The sequence below is a fragment of the Lampetra fluviatilis genome, chromosome 15, assembly GCF_964198595.1.
Source record: "Lampetra fluviatilis chromosome 15, kcLamFluv1.1, whole genome shotgun sequence".
Taxonomy (NCBI): domain Eukaryota; kingdom Metazoa; phylum Chordata; class Hyperoartia; order Petromyzontiformes; family Petromyzontidae; genus Lampetra; species Lampetra fluviatilis.
In genome coordinates this window covers 647239-662606 of record NC_136289.1, presented here as the reverse complement: position 1 = coordinate 662606, position 15368 = coordinate 647239, and the positions used below count along the sequence as shown (strand labels likewise).

Genomic DNA, 15368 nt, shown 5'->3' with positions numbered 1-15368 from the left:
GTGCGTGACCAGGACGTCCAGACCAAGCGCAGCCTGGCGCGCGTGCTCATCACCGTGCTGGACGCCAACGACCACACCCCCGAGTTCACGCTGCGCACCTACCAGGGCTGCGTGTTCGAGTCGGCGCTGCCCGGCTCCGCCGTGCTGCAGGTCACGGCGCGCGACCGCGACACGGGCGACAACGCTCGCCTCTCGTACGCCATCGAATCCGGTGAGCGCAGCAAGGACTCGTCGTCCTCCTCACCGCCACCACCAACTCACCGCCATCACCAACTCACCGCCACCACCAACTCACCGCCACCACCAACTCACCGCCACCACCAACTCACCGCCACCACCAACTCACCGCCACCACCAACTCACCGCCACCAACTCACCGCCATCACCAACTCACCGCCACCACCAACTCACCGCCACCACCAACTCACCGCCACCACCAACTCACCGCCACCACCAACTCACCGCCACCAACTCACCGCCACCAACTCACCGCCACCACCAACTCACCGCCACCACCAACTCACCGCCATCACCAACTCACCGCCATCACCAACTCACCGCCACCAACTCACCGCCACCACCAACTCACCGCCACCACCAACTCACCGCCATCACCAACTCACCGCCACCAACTCACCGCCACCACCAACTCACCGCCATCACCAACTCACCGCCACCACCAACTCACCGCCACCACCAACTCACCGCCACCACCAACTCACCGCCACCACCAACTCACCGCCACCACCAACTCACCGCCACCACCAACTCACCGCCACCACCAACTCACCGCCACCACCAACTCACCGCCACCACCAACTCACCGCCACCACCAACTCACCGCCACCACCAACTCACCGCCACCACCAACTCACCGCCACCACCAACTCACCGCCATCACCAACTCACCGCCACCAACTCACCGCCACCACCAACTCACCGCCACCACCAACTCACCGCCACCACCAACTCACCGCCACCACCAACTCACCGCCACCACCAACTCACCGCCATCACCAACTCACCGCCACCACCAACTCACCGCCACCACCAACTCACCGCCACCACCAACTCACCGCCACCACCAACTCACCGCCACCACCAACTCACCGCCACCACCAACTCACCGCCACCACCAACTCACCGCCACCACCAACTCACAGCCACCACCAACTCACTGCCACCAACTCACCGCCATCACCAACTCACCGCGACCACCAACTCGCCACCTCGTCACTGCCACGCCTCACCACAACCACATCACCGCCTCCGTATGGCCACCGCTTCCTCACCACCACCACCACTGCCACCTCTACACCGTCATCGACTCCTCAGCAGAGGCACCTGTGCCCGGACGCTCGACAGGCGGCAAGCAGCGACGGCTTTTGTCTTCCTGGCCGCAGGGAACACGGGCGGCGCCTTCAGCGTGGACCCCGCACTGGGCATCGTGTCGGTGGCGCGGGAGCTGGACCGCGCGCGCCTCGCCCGCTACCGCCTGGTCGTGCGCGCCACGGACAACGGCGAGAGGCCGCTCGGCTCCACGGCCGACGTGGAGATCGAGGTGACGGTGGCGAGCAACGCGCCGCCGCGCTTCACGCGGCCCGTCTACGCCGGCGAGGTGGGCGAGGCGGCCCCGCCCGGCACGCTCGTTGCCGTGGTGTCGGCCTCGGGCCACTCGTCGGTCGTCTACGAGATTCGGGACGGCAACTTCGGGGACGCGTTCGAGGTGAACCCCAACTCGGGCGCCGTGTTCACGCGCCGCGCCCTGAGCCACGCCGCGCGGCCCTCCTACCTCCTCGTCGTGCGGGCCGCTGACATGGCGGGCGCGGCGGCCAACACCTCGGTGTCGGTGCACGTGAGGGACGAGAACGACCGGCGGCCGGCGTTCGCCCGCCCGAGCTACGGCGGCCTGGTGGCGGAGGACGCGCCGCCCGGCAGCGCGGTGCTCGACGAGACGGGAGCGCCGCTCGTGGTGCGTGCCGCCGACGGCGACGCCGGGCGCAACGCGCTGCTCGCGTTCCGCATCGTGGAGCCCGCGGCGCGACGCTACTTCGCCGTGGACGCCAGCACGGGGGCGGTGCGCACGGCCCGCGGCCTCGACCGCGAGGAGAGGCACGCCTTCGCCTTCTCGGTGCAGGTGCGCGACGGCGGGAGCCCCCCGCTGCACGCCGAGACGCCCGCCCTCGTCACGGTGCTGGTGGTGGACGTCAACGACTCCCCGCCCGAGTTCACGAGCCCCGTGTACGACGCCACGCTGCTGCTGCCCGCGTACCGCGGCGTCGAGGTGCTGACCGTGTCCGCCGTGGACGCCGACGCCTCGTCCAACACCAACCTCACTTACTTCATCGCCGGCGGAAACGCGGCGCAGAAGTTCGCGGTGGGCCCGAGCAGCGGCGTCGTCACGGTGCAAAACGTCACGGCGCTCGAGAGGTTCTACGATCTGACCGTGCGCGTGACGGACGGGAAGTTCTCGTCCTCCGCCACGGTGAAGATATCCACGGCCGAGAGCAAGCCGAGCGGCCTGGCCTTCACGCGCGAAGTCTACAACGGCCTGGTGATGGAGAACACGACGGAGGCGCAGCTGGCGGCCCTGGTGACGGTCACGGGCAACCGTCTGAACGAGCCGGTGTTCTACCGCCTGCTCAACCCGCGGGGCCTGTTCGATGTGGGCCGCACATCGGGCGCCCTGCGCAGCCTCGCCGCCGCGCCCCTCGACCGCGAGGAGCGCGAGTGGCACGAGCTGGTGGTGGAGGCGCGCGACGAGCGCTCGCCGCCGCGCGTCGCCCGCGCCGTCGTGCGCGTCCGCGTCCTCGACGTCAACGACAACGCCCCCGCGTTCGTGGGGCTGCCGTACTACGCGGCGGTGCGGGCGGACGCCGAGCGGGGGGAGACGGTGCGGCGGGTGACCGCCGTCGACAGGGACGCGGGCCCCAACGGCGAGGTGCGCTACGCCCTGCGCGACGACTTCGGGCGCTTCGACGTCGACGAGGTGACCGGGGACGTCCGGCTGAGGGAGGCGTTCTCGCCCGACGGGTCCTACGAGGAGGAGTTCGCCCTCGTCGTGCGCGCGGAAGACGGCGGCGTCCCTCCCCTGTGGACGGACGTCGAGGTGGCCGTGCGCGTCGTGAACGAGGCGATGCCGGTGTTCGAGAAGCCGTTCTACCGCGTGAGCGTGCCGGAGAGCGCCCCGCCCCGCACGCCGCTGCTCAGCGTGCAGGCCGGCAGCCCCGACGGCTTCCGCCTCGTCTACTGCATAACCGACGGCGACCGCCTCGGCCAGTTCTCCGTGGACCTCGGCACCGGCGTCCTGAGCACGGCGGAGCCGCTGGACTACGAGACGCGGGCCGCCTACCGGCTGGCGGTGCGTGCCACCGACTCGCTGACGGGCGCCCACGCCGACGCCACGGTGGACGTGCTGGTGGAGGACGTGAACGACAACGCGCCCGCCTTCGCGCTCGACTCGTACGAGGTCGTCCTGTCCGAGGCGGCGCCCGTCGGCACGCTGGCGCTCACCGTCTCCGCGGCCGACGCCGACTCGGGCACCAACCGGGCCGTCTCCTACCAGATCGTGGACGACCCCGACCGCGCCACGGAATACTTCCACGTGGACCCGAGCAGCGGCATGGTGCTCACGTCGCGCCGACTGGACCGCGAGCTCGTGGCGGAGCTGCGCTTCGCGGTGCGCGCCGTGGACGGCGGCGTTCCCGCGCTCACCAGCGACGTCCCCGTCACGGTCGCCGTCGCCGACTTCAACGACAACGCCCCGGCGTTCACGCAGGGCCTGTACGAGGCGACGGTCGGCGAGCTGGTGCCGCGCGGCCACCCGGTCACGCGCGTGCTCGCCCTGGACGCCGACGCCTCCGACGGGGAGCCCCTCGCCTACGGAATCCTCTCGGGGAACGAGCTCGGCTGCTTCGCCGTCGACGCCCGCTCCGGCGTGATCTCCGTGTCGGCGCCCGGCAAGCTGCGGGCGGACGCCGTCCACGTCCTGAACGTGACCGTGTCGGACGGAGTCCACGCCGCCGCGGTCCGCGTGCGCGTCGCCGTCGCCGGCGAAAACCTGCACGGGCCCGTCTTCGAGCGGCACGCGTACGAGGTGGAGCTGGCGGAAAACTCGCCGGTCGGCACCGCGGTCGCCGTGGCGTCGGCTACCGACCGGGACGCCGGCGACTACGGCAAGGTGAGCTACTCCATCGTCAACGACTTCGCGGGGAGCAGGTTCGGCGTGGGGGCGGACGGCCTCGTCGTGACGACGGAGAGCCTCGACCGCGAGAACCTTCTGGAGAGGGTCATCGAGATCAACGTGATGGCCGTGGACGGCGGCGGGCGGGTCGCCTTCTGCGTCGTCAAGGTGATCCTCACCGACGTCAACGACAACGCTCCGCGCTTCCACGCCGCCGAGTACAAGGCCGCCGTCCCGGCCGACGCGAGGGAGGGCGCCTTCGTCGCGCAGGTCACGGCGTCGGACGCCGACGAGGGGAGCAACGCCGACGTGGCGTACTCCATCTACGGCGAGGACTCGGGCGGCGCGGAGGAGGCCCTGCGGATCGACCCCGAGAGCGGCGCCATCAGCTCTTCCTACAGCCTGGTGGGCCTGGAGGGGACCCGCCTCTCATTCTTCGTGCTGGCGCAGGATGGCGGGCTGCCCTCGCTCCGCTCGCTCGTGCCGGTCTACGTGGAGGTGCTGCCCCCGGACGTCGCCATCCCCCGCTTCGCCGAGTCCTACTACTCCTTCGCGGTGGCCGAGGACGCGGCGCCGGGCACCGAGCTGGAGGCCGTCAGGGTCGTGGGTCCCGAACGCGTGACCTACAGCCTCGTGTGGGCCGCGGGCGACCGCGACGGCGGCGGCGGAGACGGCGCCCCGTTCGGCGTCGACGCGACCACGGGGCGGCTCAAGCTGGAGAGGCAGCTGGACCACGAGGCCGCCAGGTGGCTGCAGTTCAGCGTCGCCGCCTCTCGCTCGGACGGGGAGCACGACGCCGTCGCCGTGGTTCAGGTGGGCGAGACGGCGCCGGGCGCCCGGCGCTGGCGCGAGGTTGCATGCCGACGCTCGCACGGCGTGGCTGTCGGCATCGTGGGCGCAGATGGGAGATGGGAAAGCTGTGACGTCAGCGCGAACACCGAAATCGAGCTTGCAAAAGCAGTTATTGGAACCCTGTTTGAAATTGTCAAAAGGTGAATCTGTAACTCGGGCTGCAATGGGGAAATATATCTTTTAAAGATACAATTCAACACAACTCATATTTACAAGATGTCTTAATGCGATTGCATCTGAAGGTACAGTAGGGATACATGCCAAAACATACTTGATAAAGTAATGCTTACGTTAAATAAATAGGAATAATGCTGGACGTAGCGCCGGTTCCTGCCCGCATGGTTCAAAACTTAGTAACTGGGCACGTGACACATTCACACACACGCCACATGAAACCCTCCCCGGAGTTGGAGAACCCCGGACCACTTGCTGTTGTCCAGTTAATTTAGCGCTTTCCTCATCTCACCCATGGCACGGGACAATTGAATTCCGCTCTCGTTGTGCCCAGGCGACATCATCTGGGTCTTATTATTTACAAGATAAAGCTTTTACAATTTTTCTCACTTGTTGACTGCTCAAAATCCACAGCCTCTCTCTCTCTCTCCCCCTTCCCTATACGTCGTGAGGTGGCGAACGGAAGAGGGAATCGGTGACCCGTAGCCTGGTCCCCTTCCGCCGTGCTGCGCCGCAGAGCGAATAACGCGACCTTCCCCCCCCCCTTCTCCCCCTCTCGCGCTCGCAGGTCAGCGTGCAGGTGAAGGACGTCAACGACAATGCGCCGGCTTTCGAGTCGGCGACGTACGAGGCGTTCGTCATGGAGAACCTGGCGGCGGGGACGCGCGTGCTGCGCGTGCGCGCTCGCGACGCCGACTCGGGCCCCAACGGGCAGGTGTCCTACTCGCTGGGCGAGGCCGCGGGGCCCCTGGACGACGTGGCCGACACGTTCGCGCTCGACGCTGACACGGGCTGGCTCACCGCCCTGCGGCCCCTCGACTGTGAGGCGCAGGTAACGTCTGTGGGCGGACCCCCGTGACCCCCGGGCCCTGGGCTTGGCCCCAACAACGGCCGTTGCGCCGCTCCGTAGGAGAGCGGTCGTGGCGCACGGCAGATGCGCTCATTGACGGTTTAATTGCCGTCAGTTTCCCCTGTGGTGTTGGAGTCGCGCGGCGAGGAGACGTCTTTAATATCTTTAATATCTGTAACAGGTTTCTGGGTTAGATCACGTTACGCGTTATGTGATCTAACGCAGAAACCTCTTATGGATTATATTGGTCGCAGGCTCAAGACTTTGCACGCATGCGTGTATGTTGCACTTCTTTCTCACCATACATAGCCAACTGTGCTAATCGGAGGTGCGGGGGAAGGACAACAAACTAAACACAAACTCGAGTCGGCCACAGGTCATCTCACCGTGCGCCTCCATTTCTAAAGAACTGAGTTTGCAGTGCCGCAACGCATCGCAAGCCTCTCGCTGTGTTTCGGTGGCACACTGCGTCAAGAGCAAGGCTCAGAATTGGCGAAGCGCTTTCAAATGTGCGTTTGTAGTCGAGTCTCGATCGAGCGTGTGGCGCCCTTCTTCATTGGCAGCCCAAAGTCAGCGCTGGATATTTCGACAATCCCATGACGGTGCCAGTCGTCTCTCTACAGCTCTCGTTTTGTTTACGCTGGAGCGACGACGGACCAATTCGTTCGCTGCTGGTTTGCCCTTTCTGCCAGCTGAGTGTTTGGGAGAATATCTCTGACGCATGGCACCGCAGAGCTACAGCAGAGCGCTGAGTTGGGCCTATTCTCACACCCCATCGATCATTCTGTGCGTATTCAGATCCGGGAAAAGTGAACGTTGGGTAAAGAGCCGCGTCCTCACCGTGCGAGATCGTTTATGCAGCTATCGGTGATGGGGCTCGTGCCGGCGAGAATTGGGCGCTCACTCCCCCCGCCCGCGGTGTGCTCGGTGCAGGCCGAGTGGCGGCTGGAGGTGGTGGCGACGGACCGCGGGGAGCGCGTGCGCCTCTCGTCACGCGCGCTCGTGTCGGTGCGCGTGGCGGACGTCAACGACAACCCGCCGCGCTTCACCGCCGAGATCTACCGCGGGTCGGCGCGCGAGGATGACGTCCCCGGGGAGGTGGTGGCCATCCTGAGCACGAGCGACGCCGACTCGGAGCCGCGGAATCGCCACGTCTCCTACTACATCACAGGTGAGACACGTCGCTTGTACGTGTGTACGTTGAACTTGTGTATGTGTGTATGTACGTTGAACTTATTGTGTTGGTGTACGTTGAACTTGTGTGTGTGTGTGTATGTTCAACTTGTATGTGTGTGTGTATGTACGTTGAACTTGTGTGTGTGTGTGTATGTTCAACTTGTGTGTGTGTGTGTGTATGTTCAACTTGTGTGTGTGTGTGTTTGTACGTTTAACTTGTGTGTGTGTGTGTTTGTACGATTAACTTCTGTGTGTCATTGTAATTCGCACAGTACGTAGCCCACCATGCTAATCGGAGTGAGTCTCACCATTTGCCACGTCACTCACCACATCACTCACCACATCACTCACCACATCAATCACCACACCACTTATTATCACATCACCAATGAGTCTCCTACCAATGATGAATTTGCTGCAGACCGATTGACCAGTGTATAAACACACAGCTGGAGAATAGAATAGAGAGTCTCGCGTTTAAGTGAGAGCCGTGGGTCTGAAGAAGTTAATCTGAATATTTTATTCTCGCGCACCCCCACGAGTCCAGTCCGTGACGAGTGCGCCGCGCTGGTCACATTGGGTGACGTTTAACTGGCTTTAGTCCGTAGCAAAACTGTCTCGAACTCGAGAACAGGTCACAAACGTCAGCCGCCGGTAACTGGGTCCAGGTCTTCGGGCCAGGAGACCCCTTAACTGCCCTGGGCGTATCGCCCAAAAGGGTGCAGAAGAGAGGGGCGGTTTTTATTCTTGCGTGTACACCCGGCAACTGGAGGCACACGGTGAGATGAGCTGTGGCCGACTCGTGCCGTGTGCCGGGCGCCCAGACGGAGACCCCTTGGGCCACTTCGGCATCAGCGTGGCGCAGCGGCAGCAGCCGCACCAGCAGCAGCGGGAGGCGCAGCTGTTTGTGCGGTGGCCGCTGGACCGCGAGCGGCAGGACACGTTCCTGCTCAACGTGACGGCGACGGACGGTGCCTTCAGCAGCAGCGCTGTCGTGGAGGTGCGCGTGCAGGACGTCAACGACAACCGCCCACGGTGTCAGCAGGTGAGGCGGCCGGCCGGTGTGATGCGTGGGGCACGCACACACACACCTCTACACACCGCGTGGGGCACACACACACACACTGCTCTACACACCGCGTGGGGCACACACACACTCCTCTACACACCGCGTGGGGCACACACACACTGCTCTACACACCACGTGGGGCACACACACACACACTGCTCTACACACCACGTGGGGCACACACACACTCCTCTACACACCGCGTGGGGCACACACACACACACACTGCTCTACACACCACGTGAGGCACACACACACTGCTCTACACACCGCGTGGGGCACACACACACACACACTGCTCTACACACCACGTGAGGCACACACACACTGCTCTACACACCACGTGGGGCACACACACACACACTGCTCTACACACCACGTGGGGCACACACACACTCCTCTACACACCACGTGGGGCACACACACACACACTGCTCTACACACCACGTGGGGCACACACACACTCCTCTACACACCGCGTGGGGCACACACACACACACACTGCTCTACACACCACGTGAGGCACACACACACTGCTCTATACACCGCGTGGGGCACACACACACACTGCTCTACACACCACGTGGGGCACACATACACACACACTGCTCTACACACCACGTGGGGCACACACACACACTGCTCTACACACCACGTGGGGCACACACACACACACTGCTCTACACACTACGTGGGGCACACAAAGACAATGGCAAAGATCCCCCTGTATAGCCTTAACAGAAGTGCTGTTAGCGAGCAGCACCGATGAAGGCCGGCACGGCACACGAGGAGGGTGGGTGTCTCCCAAGTGGAGATGTTTACACACCGCACCAGGCACTCATTTGAGGATGAGTTGACCTAGGTGAGGCCCGTGACCGGTTCGGATCATCGTTACCGGTGTTGGCCGCGAGCGGGAATCGAACTCGGGTCTGCGGGTTCGTAGCGCAGCGCCCTAACCGCTACACCACCGCTCCCCACACGCACACGCCGCTCTAGACGCCGCGCGAGCGCCCGTGTCTCTGCCCGCGCCCACAGGCCGTGTACACGGTGTCGGTGCCGGAGGACGTGGCGGCGGGGCGAGCGCTGCTGCTGGTGCACGCGAGTGACGCCGACTCCGGGGAGAATGCGCGTCTGCGCTACTCGCTGCACGGCGCCGGCGCGGAGCGCTTCCGCATCGACCCCGACACAGGTAACTGCCGCCGCCGTCTTTACGTCTTTACGGGAGACGCAGCCTCCCCAGAGGCACGAGAGGCTTCATTGTTTTCCAGAGTGTTATTTATTCATCACCTCCTCAAACTGGAAATCCACAATCTCGGGGGAAGGAGGCGGAGCAGAAAGTGGACCCCGCGGCAGCACCCGGTAGACAATGATGAATGGGTCTCTACCTCGCCGTGCTTCGCTGCGCGTGAACACAAACCGGTGACCTCCACGCTGCTGGCTCCGCGTGCGTCTTGTGCTCGCAGGTGAGCTGCGCTCGCTGGCGCCGCTCGACCGCGAGGAGACGGCCGCCTACTCGCTCACCGCCCGCGCCACGGACGGGGGCGGCCTCTCCTGCCAGGCGAGCGTCCTCATCCGGCTGGAGGACGTCAACGACAACGCCCCAGTGTTCACGACGCCGCTCTACTCCGTGAGCGTGTACGAGAGCACGGCCGTGGGCACGCTGCTCACGCGCGTGCAGGCCACCGACCCTGACCGAGGTACGGCCGCCGCCGCCGAACCTTCGCGCTCTCCACCGTCGTCATCTGCGTTGATGACGCGGTTGTGATGATAGTTGCCATTTTTGTTCCATCCCGACCCTGATGCCTGCTGTATCCGCGTAGTCACGTGGAATTTTCTCCGAGTCCTTTGGTTTTTCCCTCCACATTTAGAATGTACGTGCGATTAGAGCATTCGGCTGCTGCTATACATTTCCACATCATAAGCCGCTTCATTGGGCTATCATGTGTGACCGGGTGCGGCGCCCCGTCGGTCTGCCCCCGTGCGTAGGCCTCAACCGGAAGGTACAGTACTCGCTGGAGGAGCCCGGAGACCCCTACTTTGAGATGGACGCCGACACGGGCATGCTGAGCCTCGCGCGCCCGCTGGACCGCGAGCTGCGGCCCTCGCACCACGTCACGGTGGTGGCGCGGGACGGCGGCGCGCCGCGGGCGCTCTCCTCCAGCGCGGCGGTCGTCGTCTCCGTGCTGGACGTCAACGACAGCCCCCCCACCTTCGAGTTCTCCGAGTACTCGGGCAGCGTCCCCGAGGACGCTCCCACGGGCACCGAGGTGGCGGCCGTGCTCGCCGTGAGCCGCGACGCCGGCACCAACGCCGACATCGCCTACGCCATCGTGGGCGGCAACGAGCACGGACGCTTCTCCATCGACCCCCACAGCGGTGAGCGGCCTCCGTCCCTTCCCCACGGCGGAGGGGGGGGGGAGGGAGATTGGTACCGCGCAGTCACCGACAACTTTTCACCAAACGCTTTCACTTTTATCCCGTGGCTAAAATCTGTCGCTGCACCCCGGGACAAAGTGCAGCAACGAAGCGAGGCATCCTGGCTCGGGGGACGTTCACGTGGCGGCGGTTGCGGGGCGCTGCGTGCCCGTCCCGACCTACCTCTCTCTCTCTTGCGCTAACTTGGTAACGTTGTATAATACTAACGGCGCCCAGTGGGCGGTGACACCGATGGTCAAAAAGTTAATTTTGCTACATCCAGCAGCCACTGCTGTACAGTCGGCACCTGTCCCCCACGGCCTCCTCTTACAGGCCCTCTGGTTCAGCCAGCTGGAGCAGCTGCCCCGGATCATTCACTGCGAGAGAATCCTCTCCACGGTGATGCTTGAGCTGGTGGTCGCGCTGAGACCCTGGTCCTAGCGGCGTTCCTCACCGCGCCCTGACTCCGCTCCGCCCTCCCCAACCACAGGCATCGTGGTGGTGGCGGAGGAGCTGGATTACGAGGTGCAGAGGGAGCACTTCCTGACGGTGCAGGCAAGCGACGGCGGCACGCCCTCGCTCAGCGCCGTCACCACCGTCTCCATCAACCTCACCGACGTGAACGACCACGCGCCGCAGTTCGGCCGCCGCGGCTACAGCGCCGTGCTGAGCGAGGACACGCCGCCAGGGACTGCCGTGCTCACGGTAACGCGCCCCACCGCGCACGCCCACTCGGTCGCTTGCCCCAACTCGCTCTCGAAGGGTTCCGTGGGTGCGGCCTCCGTTACTCCAGCCCAGCAACGGGAATATTTCTTGACTTTACCGAAAAAACCAAAGAGTATGGACCTTTGCAGTCATGAAAACTTCAAATCTAGAACATCTGGACTTGCCATCCCATTAAATAATAAAACTGTTTGTTTACTTATTATCCGTTTTATTTACAACTTACTTTTCGCAAGCTATTCATTGTGCACGGTTGCACTTTAATTTGCTCCGTCAGTGTTAGCCGCTGAGGTCGGTGATGGCTTTCTTTCTTCATTCCTGCTCCGTGCCCCTTGGTCCCGTTCCCATTCTGCTTTACTGTGCACTGATGCACTTCTTTATTAATATGTATGAATTGGGCTGATTTCCACATAGAAGGCATCAGAAATGCATTTTCTCGTCCGTTCTGGATGCCTGAGATTGGCCACATTCTCCCTGGCTGGAATAGGCAATGTTAAGCTAAGCTAAGCATCGCCAAAGCCCAGCTCATCTCAAATCTCAACAAAATCCCATTCTATTGCACGCATTTTTTATGGAGGAATCCATGACGCAAATGAATGGAGAATTTACTATGGGAATTGGCCATTGAATGATTATGATTCCTGCTTGTCTATACAAATGCATGTGTATGCATGTGTCTTAAGTGCATGTGTGTAGTGGGGAGCGGTAGTGTAGTGGTTATCGCGCTGCGCTACGGACCTAACGACCAGTGTTCGATTCCCGCTCACGGCCAACACCAGTGACGATTATCTGAACCGGTCCTGGGCCTCCCCTAGGTCGACTTAGCCTCAAATGAGTACCTGGTGATAAAGGCGGTTGGGCGTGGTGTTGTGACCACCCACCGTGCTATACGGGGGATCTTTGTTGTTGACGTTATATATTTGAGTGTCCGTGTATATGAATCCTTGTTTGTATTATGTACATCTGTGTCTGTGTGTACATGCGTGTACTTGTACATGTGTCCTACGTGCTGACCTGGGCCTGTCCCTCGACCCTCCTGCCGGCAAGCTTTTGTCAATTCACATGGCCCACGAGCGCACCTAGCCCGACGCAGGCGTCGGGGCGACGTCACCGCCGCCGAGTAGAGCATCGACGTTGCCTCTCTGTGTGGCTCCAGGTGATGGCCGAGGACCGCGACGGCCCCGACAACAACCGCGTGGCGTACTCGGTGTCGGGCGGGGACCCGGGGGGACACTTCGCGCTGGAGCCCGGCTCGGGGCGGCTCTCCGTCGTCAAGCCGCTCGACCGGGAGACGGTAAGGCCCCGCTGCGGGACCGCCACTCGGCCATCTCGGCGGCCCTCGTCGCGCCACCCACGCGCTGCACTTGCTCGCGCGCGTGACGTGCGAGCGCGTGACCAAACGCACGATGCGTAGGAGACGCACGGTCTGTTGGTCCTGGCGGTGATAGCGTGTGGTGCGCTCGGCGCTGCGAGGTGTCCCGGGCTTGCGGTGGTGCTTTGAACGATCGCTGCGGTTGCCCGGGTCGCTCGCTAACGATGTGCGATGGTGGAGCAGAATGGACTCAGAAATGGCTCCATTGTCGAACGTGACGTTTTGCAACATTTAGAGACTGCGGTGGCGCCCCTTGAGTGGTGCACAACACTCCGATTGCAGCGCGTAAAGCTGCCCTGACAGCCTCGCAAAGGGCCCATTGCTGTTGACTTTTGGAGCTGTGCTCTTCTTGAATTCTAATCGCCGGTAACTCCCCTCCCCTCGCCTCCTCTCCCCTCGCCTCCCCTCCCCTCGACTCCCCTCCCCTCCCCTTTCCTCCCCTCCCCTCGCCGCAGGTGTCCGGATTCGCTCTGACGGTGCGCGCCACCGACAGCGGCACCCCTGCCAAGTTTTCCGAGGTGACGGTCAACGTGGACGTCTCGGACGTGAACGACAATGCGCCCGTCTTCGCGCAGTCCAACTACAGCATCGTGGTGCAGGTGAGGGCCTCGGGGCCTCGCGCCAGGGTGGACTGCGGTCCCCCTCGGTGGTGGCGGGAGGATTCGGAATCCGGCACTCTGGAGGCCGATCGTGTCCCGTTAGCTGAGCTTCGGCGACATAAAAAAAAACAAGATTTTTGTATTGTGCCAGTTAAGGCCCACTGAGCTGTATGGCTCTTTTTCTGAAGCGACATGGCCACAAATGATAGCTCAGCGAAGTGGCTTATCATCGCGTGGAAGTTTACAGCAGCCAAATATTTTTATTGGGTGACGTTAATTTTAAACGTGGAAGGAAAAACCGGAGGACCCGGAGAAAAGTCCACGCGACCACGTGGAGAGAGGCGCGCAAACTCCAAATATACAGCAGCAGGCGTCAGGGTCGGAATCGAACCTACGACCTCCTGTACACCAGGCGAGGGAGTTAACATTTCACCACATTCAACCCCCGAGCGTGGCGGCCACCGGCGCTAACGCCGGAGGGACGTTTGCGGGGTTGCAGGAGAATCGGCCGGCGGACTCGAGCGTGCTTCAGCTGCTGGTGACAGACCTGGACTCGTCGTACAACGGACCGCCCTTCGCCTTCTCGCTGCTGCCCGGGGACCACGCCGGGGCCTTCTACGTGGACGCCCAGGGGACGCTGCGCACCGCAGCGCCGCTGAGCCGCCAGGAGAAGGCCCACTACGCGCTGCTCGTGCAGGTGGGGCTGCCGCCGCCGGTTCCGCTCGGGAGGTCGCGTCGTTTCGTGGGTCTTGTGGCCGTCGGGGTTTTACGAACATTAAATTGAACCAAAAAAAAGTAAACGCTAAGAAATGGCAAAGTTGTTCAGGTGTTAAAGTAGTGTTGAATTTACCCCGAAGATTTTCTGTTAAGAACATTGCAGAAATCATGTCATGTCATATGAAGGAATTCTTTAAGAAAAAATCTCGCACATTCCTCTTAATCCTACCAGATGGCTACATGGCAGGGCTTTATAATTGGAAGGGAATAAGTTCAAATCCCGGTCTTGAGTCGATTCAGTCCATCGCACTTTAGGGTCACAGCGTGAGGAGTCATTCGTGATTGTGCGACATGCAGAGACGCGTCTGTGGTGTCGGGATGGAATGTTTACCCTGGGCTCGGGAGACCCCAGTCTAAATCAGCACCACCGCTTGCCCGTGTTGTCATTATACGATGACTCAATGATAACCCTGAAGCTAATCCTGACCCTCTAACCCTGTACGACGTTGCAGGCGGCGGACAGCGGGCGCCCGGCGCTGTCGTCGCGGGCGGGCGTGGAGGTGCGCGTGATCCCGGAGAGCGTGAGCGTGCCGTCGGTCGTGCCGCTCGAGGTGCTCATCGTGGCGGCCGAGGAGGCGGGCGGCTTCGCCGGCGGCGTCCTCGGCAAGATCCACGCCACCGACCTGGACGTGTGGGACGCGCTGCGGTATTCGCTGGCCGAGGAGCAGCCGCCCTTCGCCGTCGGGCCGCTGGACGGGAAGCTGGTGGCGCGCGCGCCGCTTGCACCCGGGCGCTACCGCCTGCACGTGGCGGTGAGCGACGGGCGCTTCTCGGTGCCCACGGAGGTGAGCATCCGCGTGGAGGCCGTGTCGGACGCGGCGCTGCGCCACGCCGCCCTCCTCCGCTTCCGCGCCGTCTCGCCGGAGGAGTTCGTCGCCGGCTACGCGCACAACTTCCAGCGCGCGCTGCCGCCGTTGCTGGGCGCGCGGCACGCCGACGTGCGCCTGCTGAGCCTTCAGCCCGACCCACGGGTACGCACCACGCACGCACCACGCACGCACGCACCACGCACTCACCACGCACGCACCACGCACGCACCACGCACGCGCCACGCGCTCGCTCACTCGCTCAGACCCGTCTTCGTGCGCACGTTCCCTACGGGGAGACGCAGGCCACAGCACACCGGTGGCTCTTGTAAATGACGTCGGTGGGGACCTCTGCTGTGTCCCAGCCTCCGT

The 15368-nt window shown here is 63.1% G+C and overlaps 1 protein-coding gene across 4 annotated transcripts in view; it reads left to right on the top strand.

Moving 5' to 3' along the window:
* LOC144936087 (protocadherin Fat 1-like) overlaps nt 1-15368 on the top strand; it is a 109526-nt gene that overhangs the window by 73863 nt on the left and 20295 nt on the right. For 3 of the 4 annotated variants that reach the window (XM_078862923.1, XM_078862924.1, XM_078862920.1), the window contains exons 9-21: nt 1-211; nt 1404-4996; nt 5778-6041; nt 6993-7230; nt 8060-8280; nt 9340-9493; nt 9768-10001; nt 10291-10680; nt 11210-11424; nt 12599-12736; nt 13270-13413; nt 13913-14110; nt 14643-15161. In XM_078862923.1, coding sequence (XP_078719049.1) covers nt 1-211; nt 1404-4996; nt 5778-6041; nt 6993-7230; nt 8060-8280; nt 9340-9493; nt 9768-10001; nt 10291-10680; nt 11210-11424; nt 12599-12736; nt 13270-13413; nt 13913-14110; nt 14643-15161 — 6519 coding nt within the window. The remainder of the gene's footprint in view (nt 212-1403; nt 4997-5777; nt 6042-6992; nt 7231-8059; nt 8281-9339; nt 9494-9767; nt 10002-10290; nt 10681-11209; nt 11425-12598; nt 12737-13269; nt 13414-13912; nt 14111-14642; nt 15162-15368) is intronic. The other variant, XM_078862922.1, reaches the window with a different exon arrangement.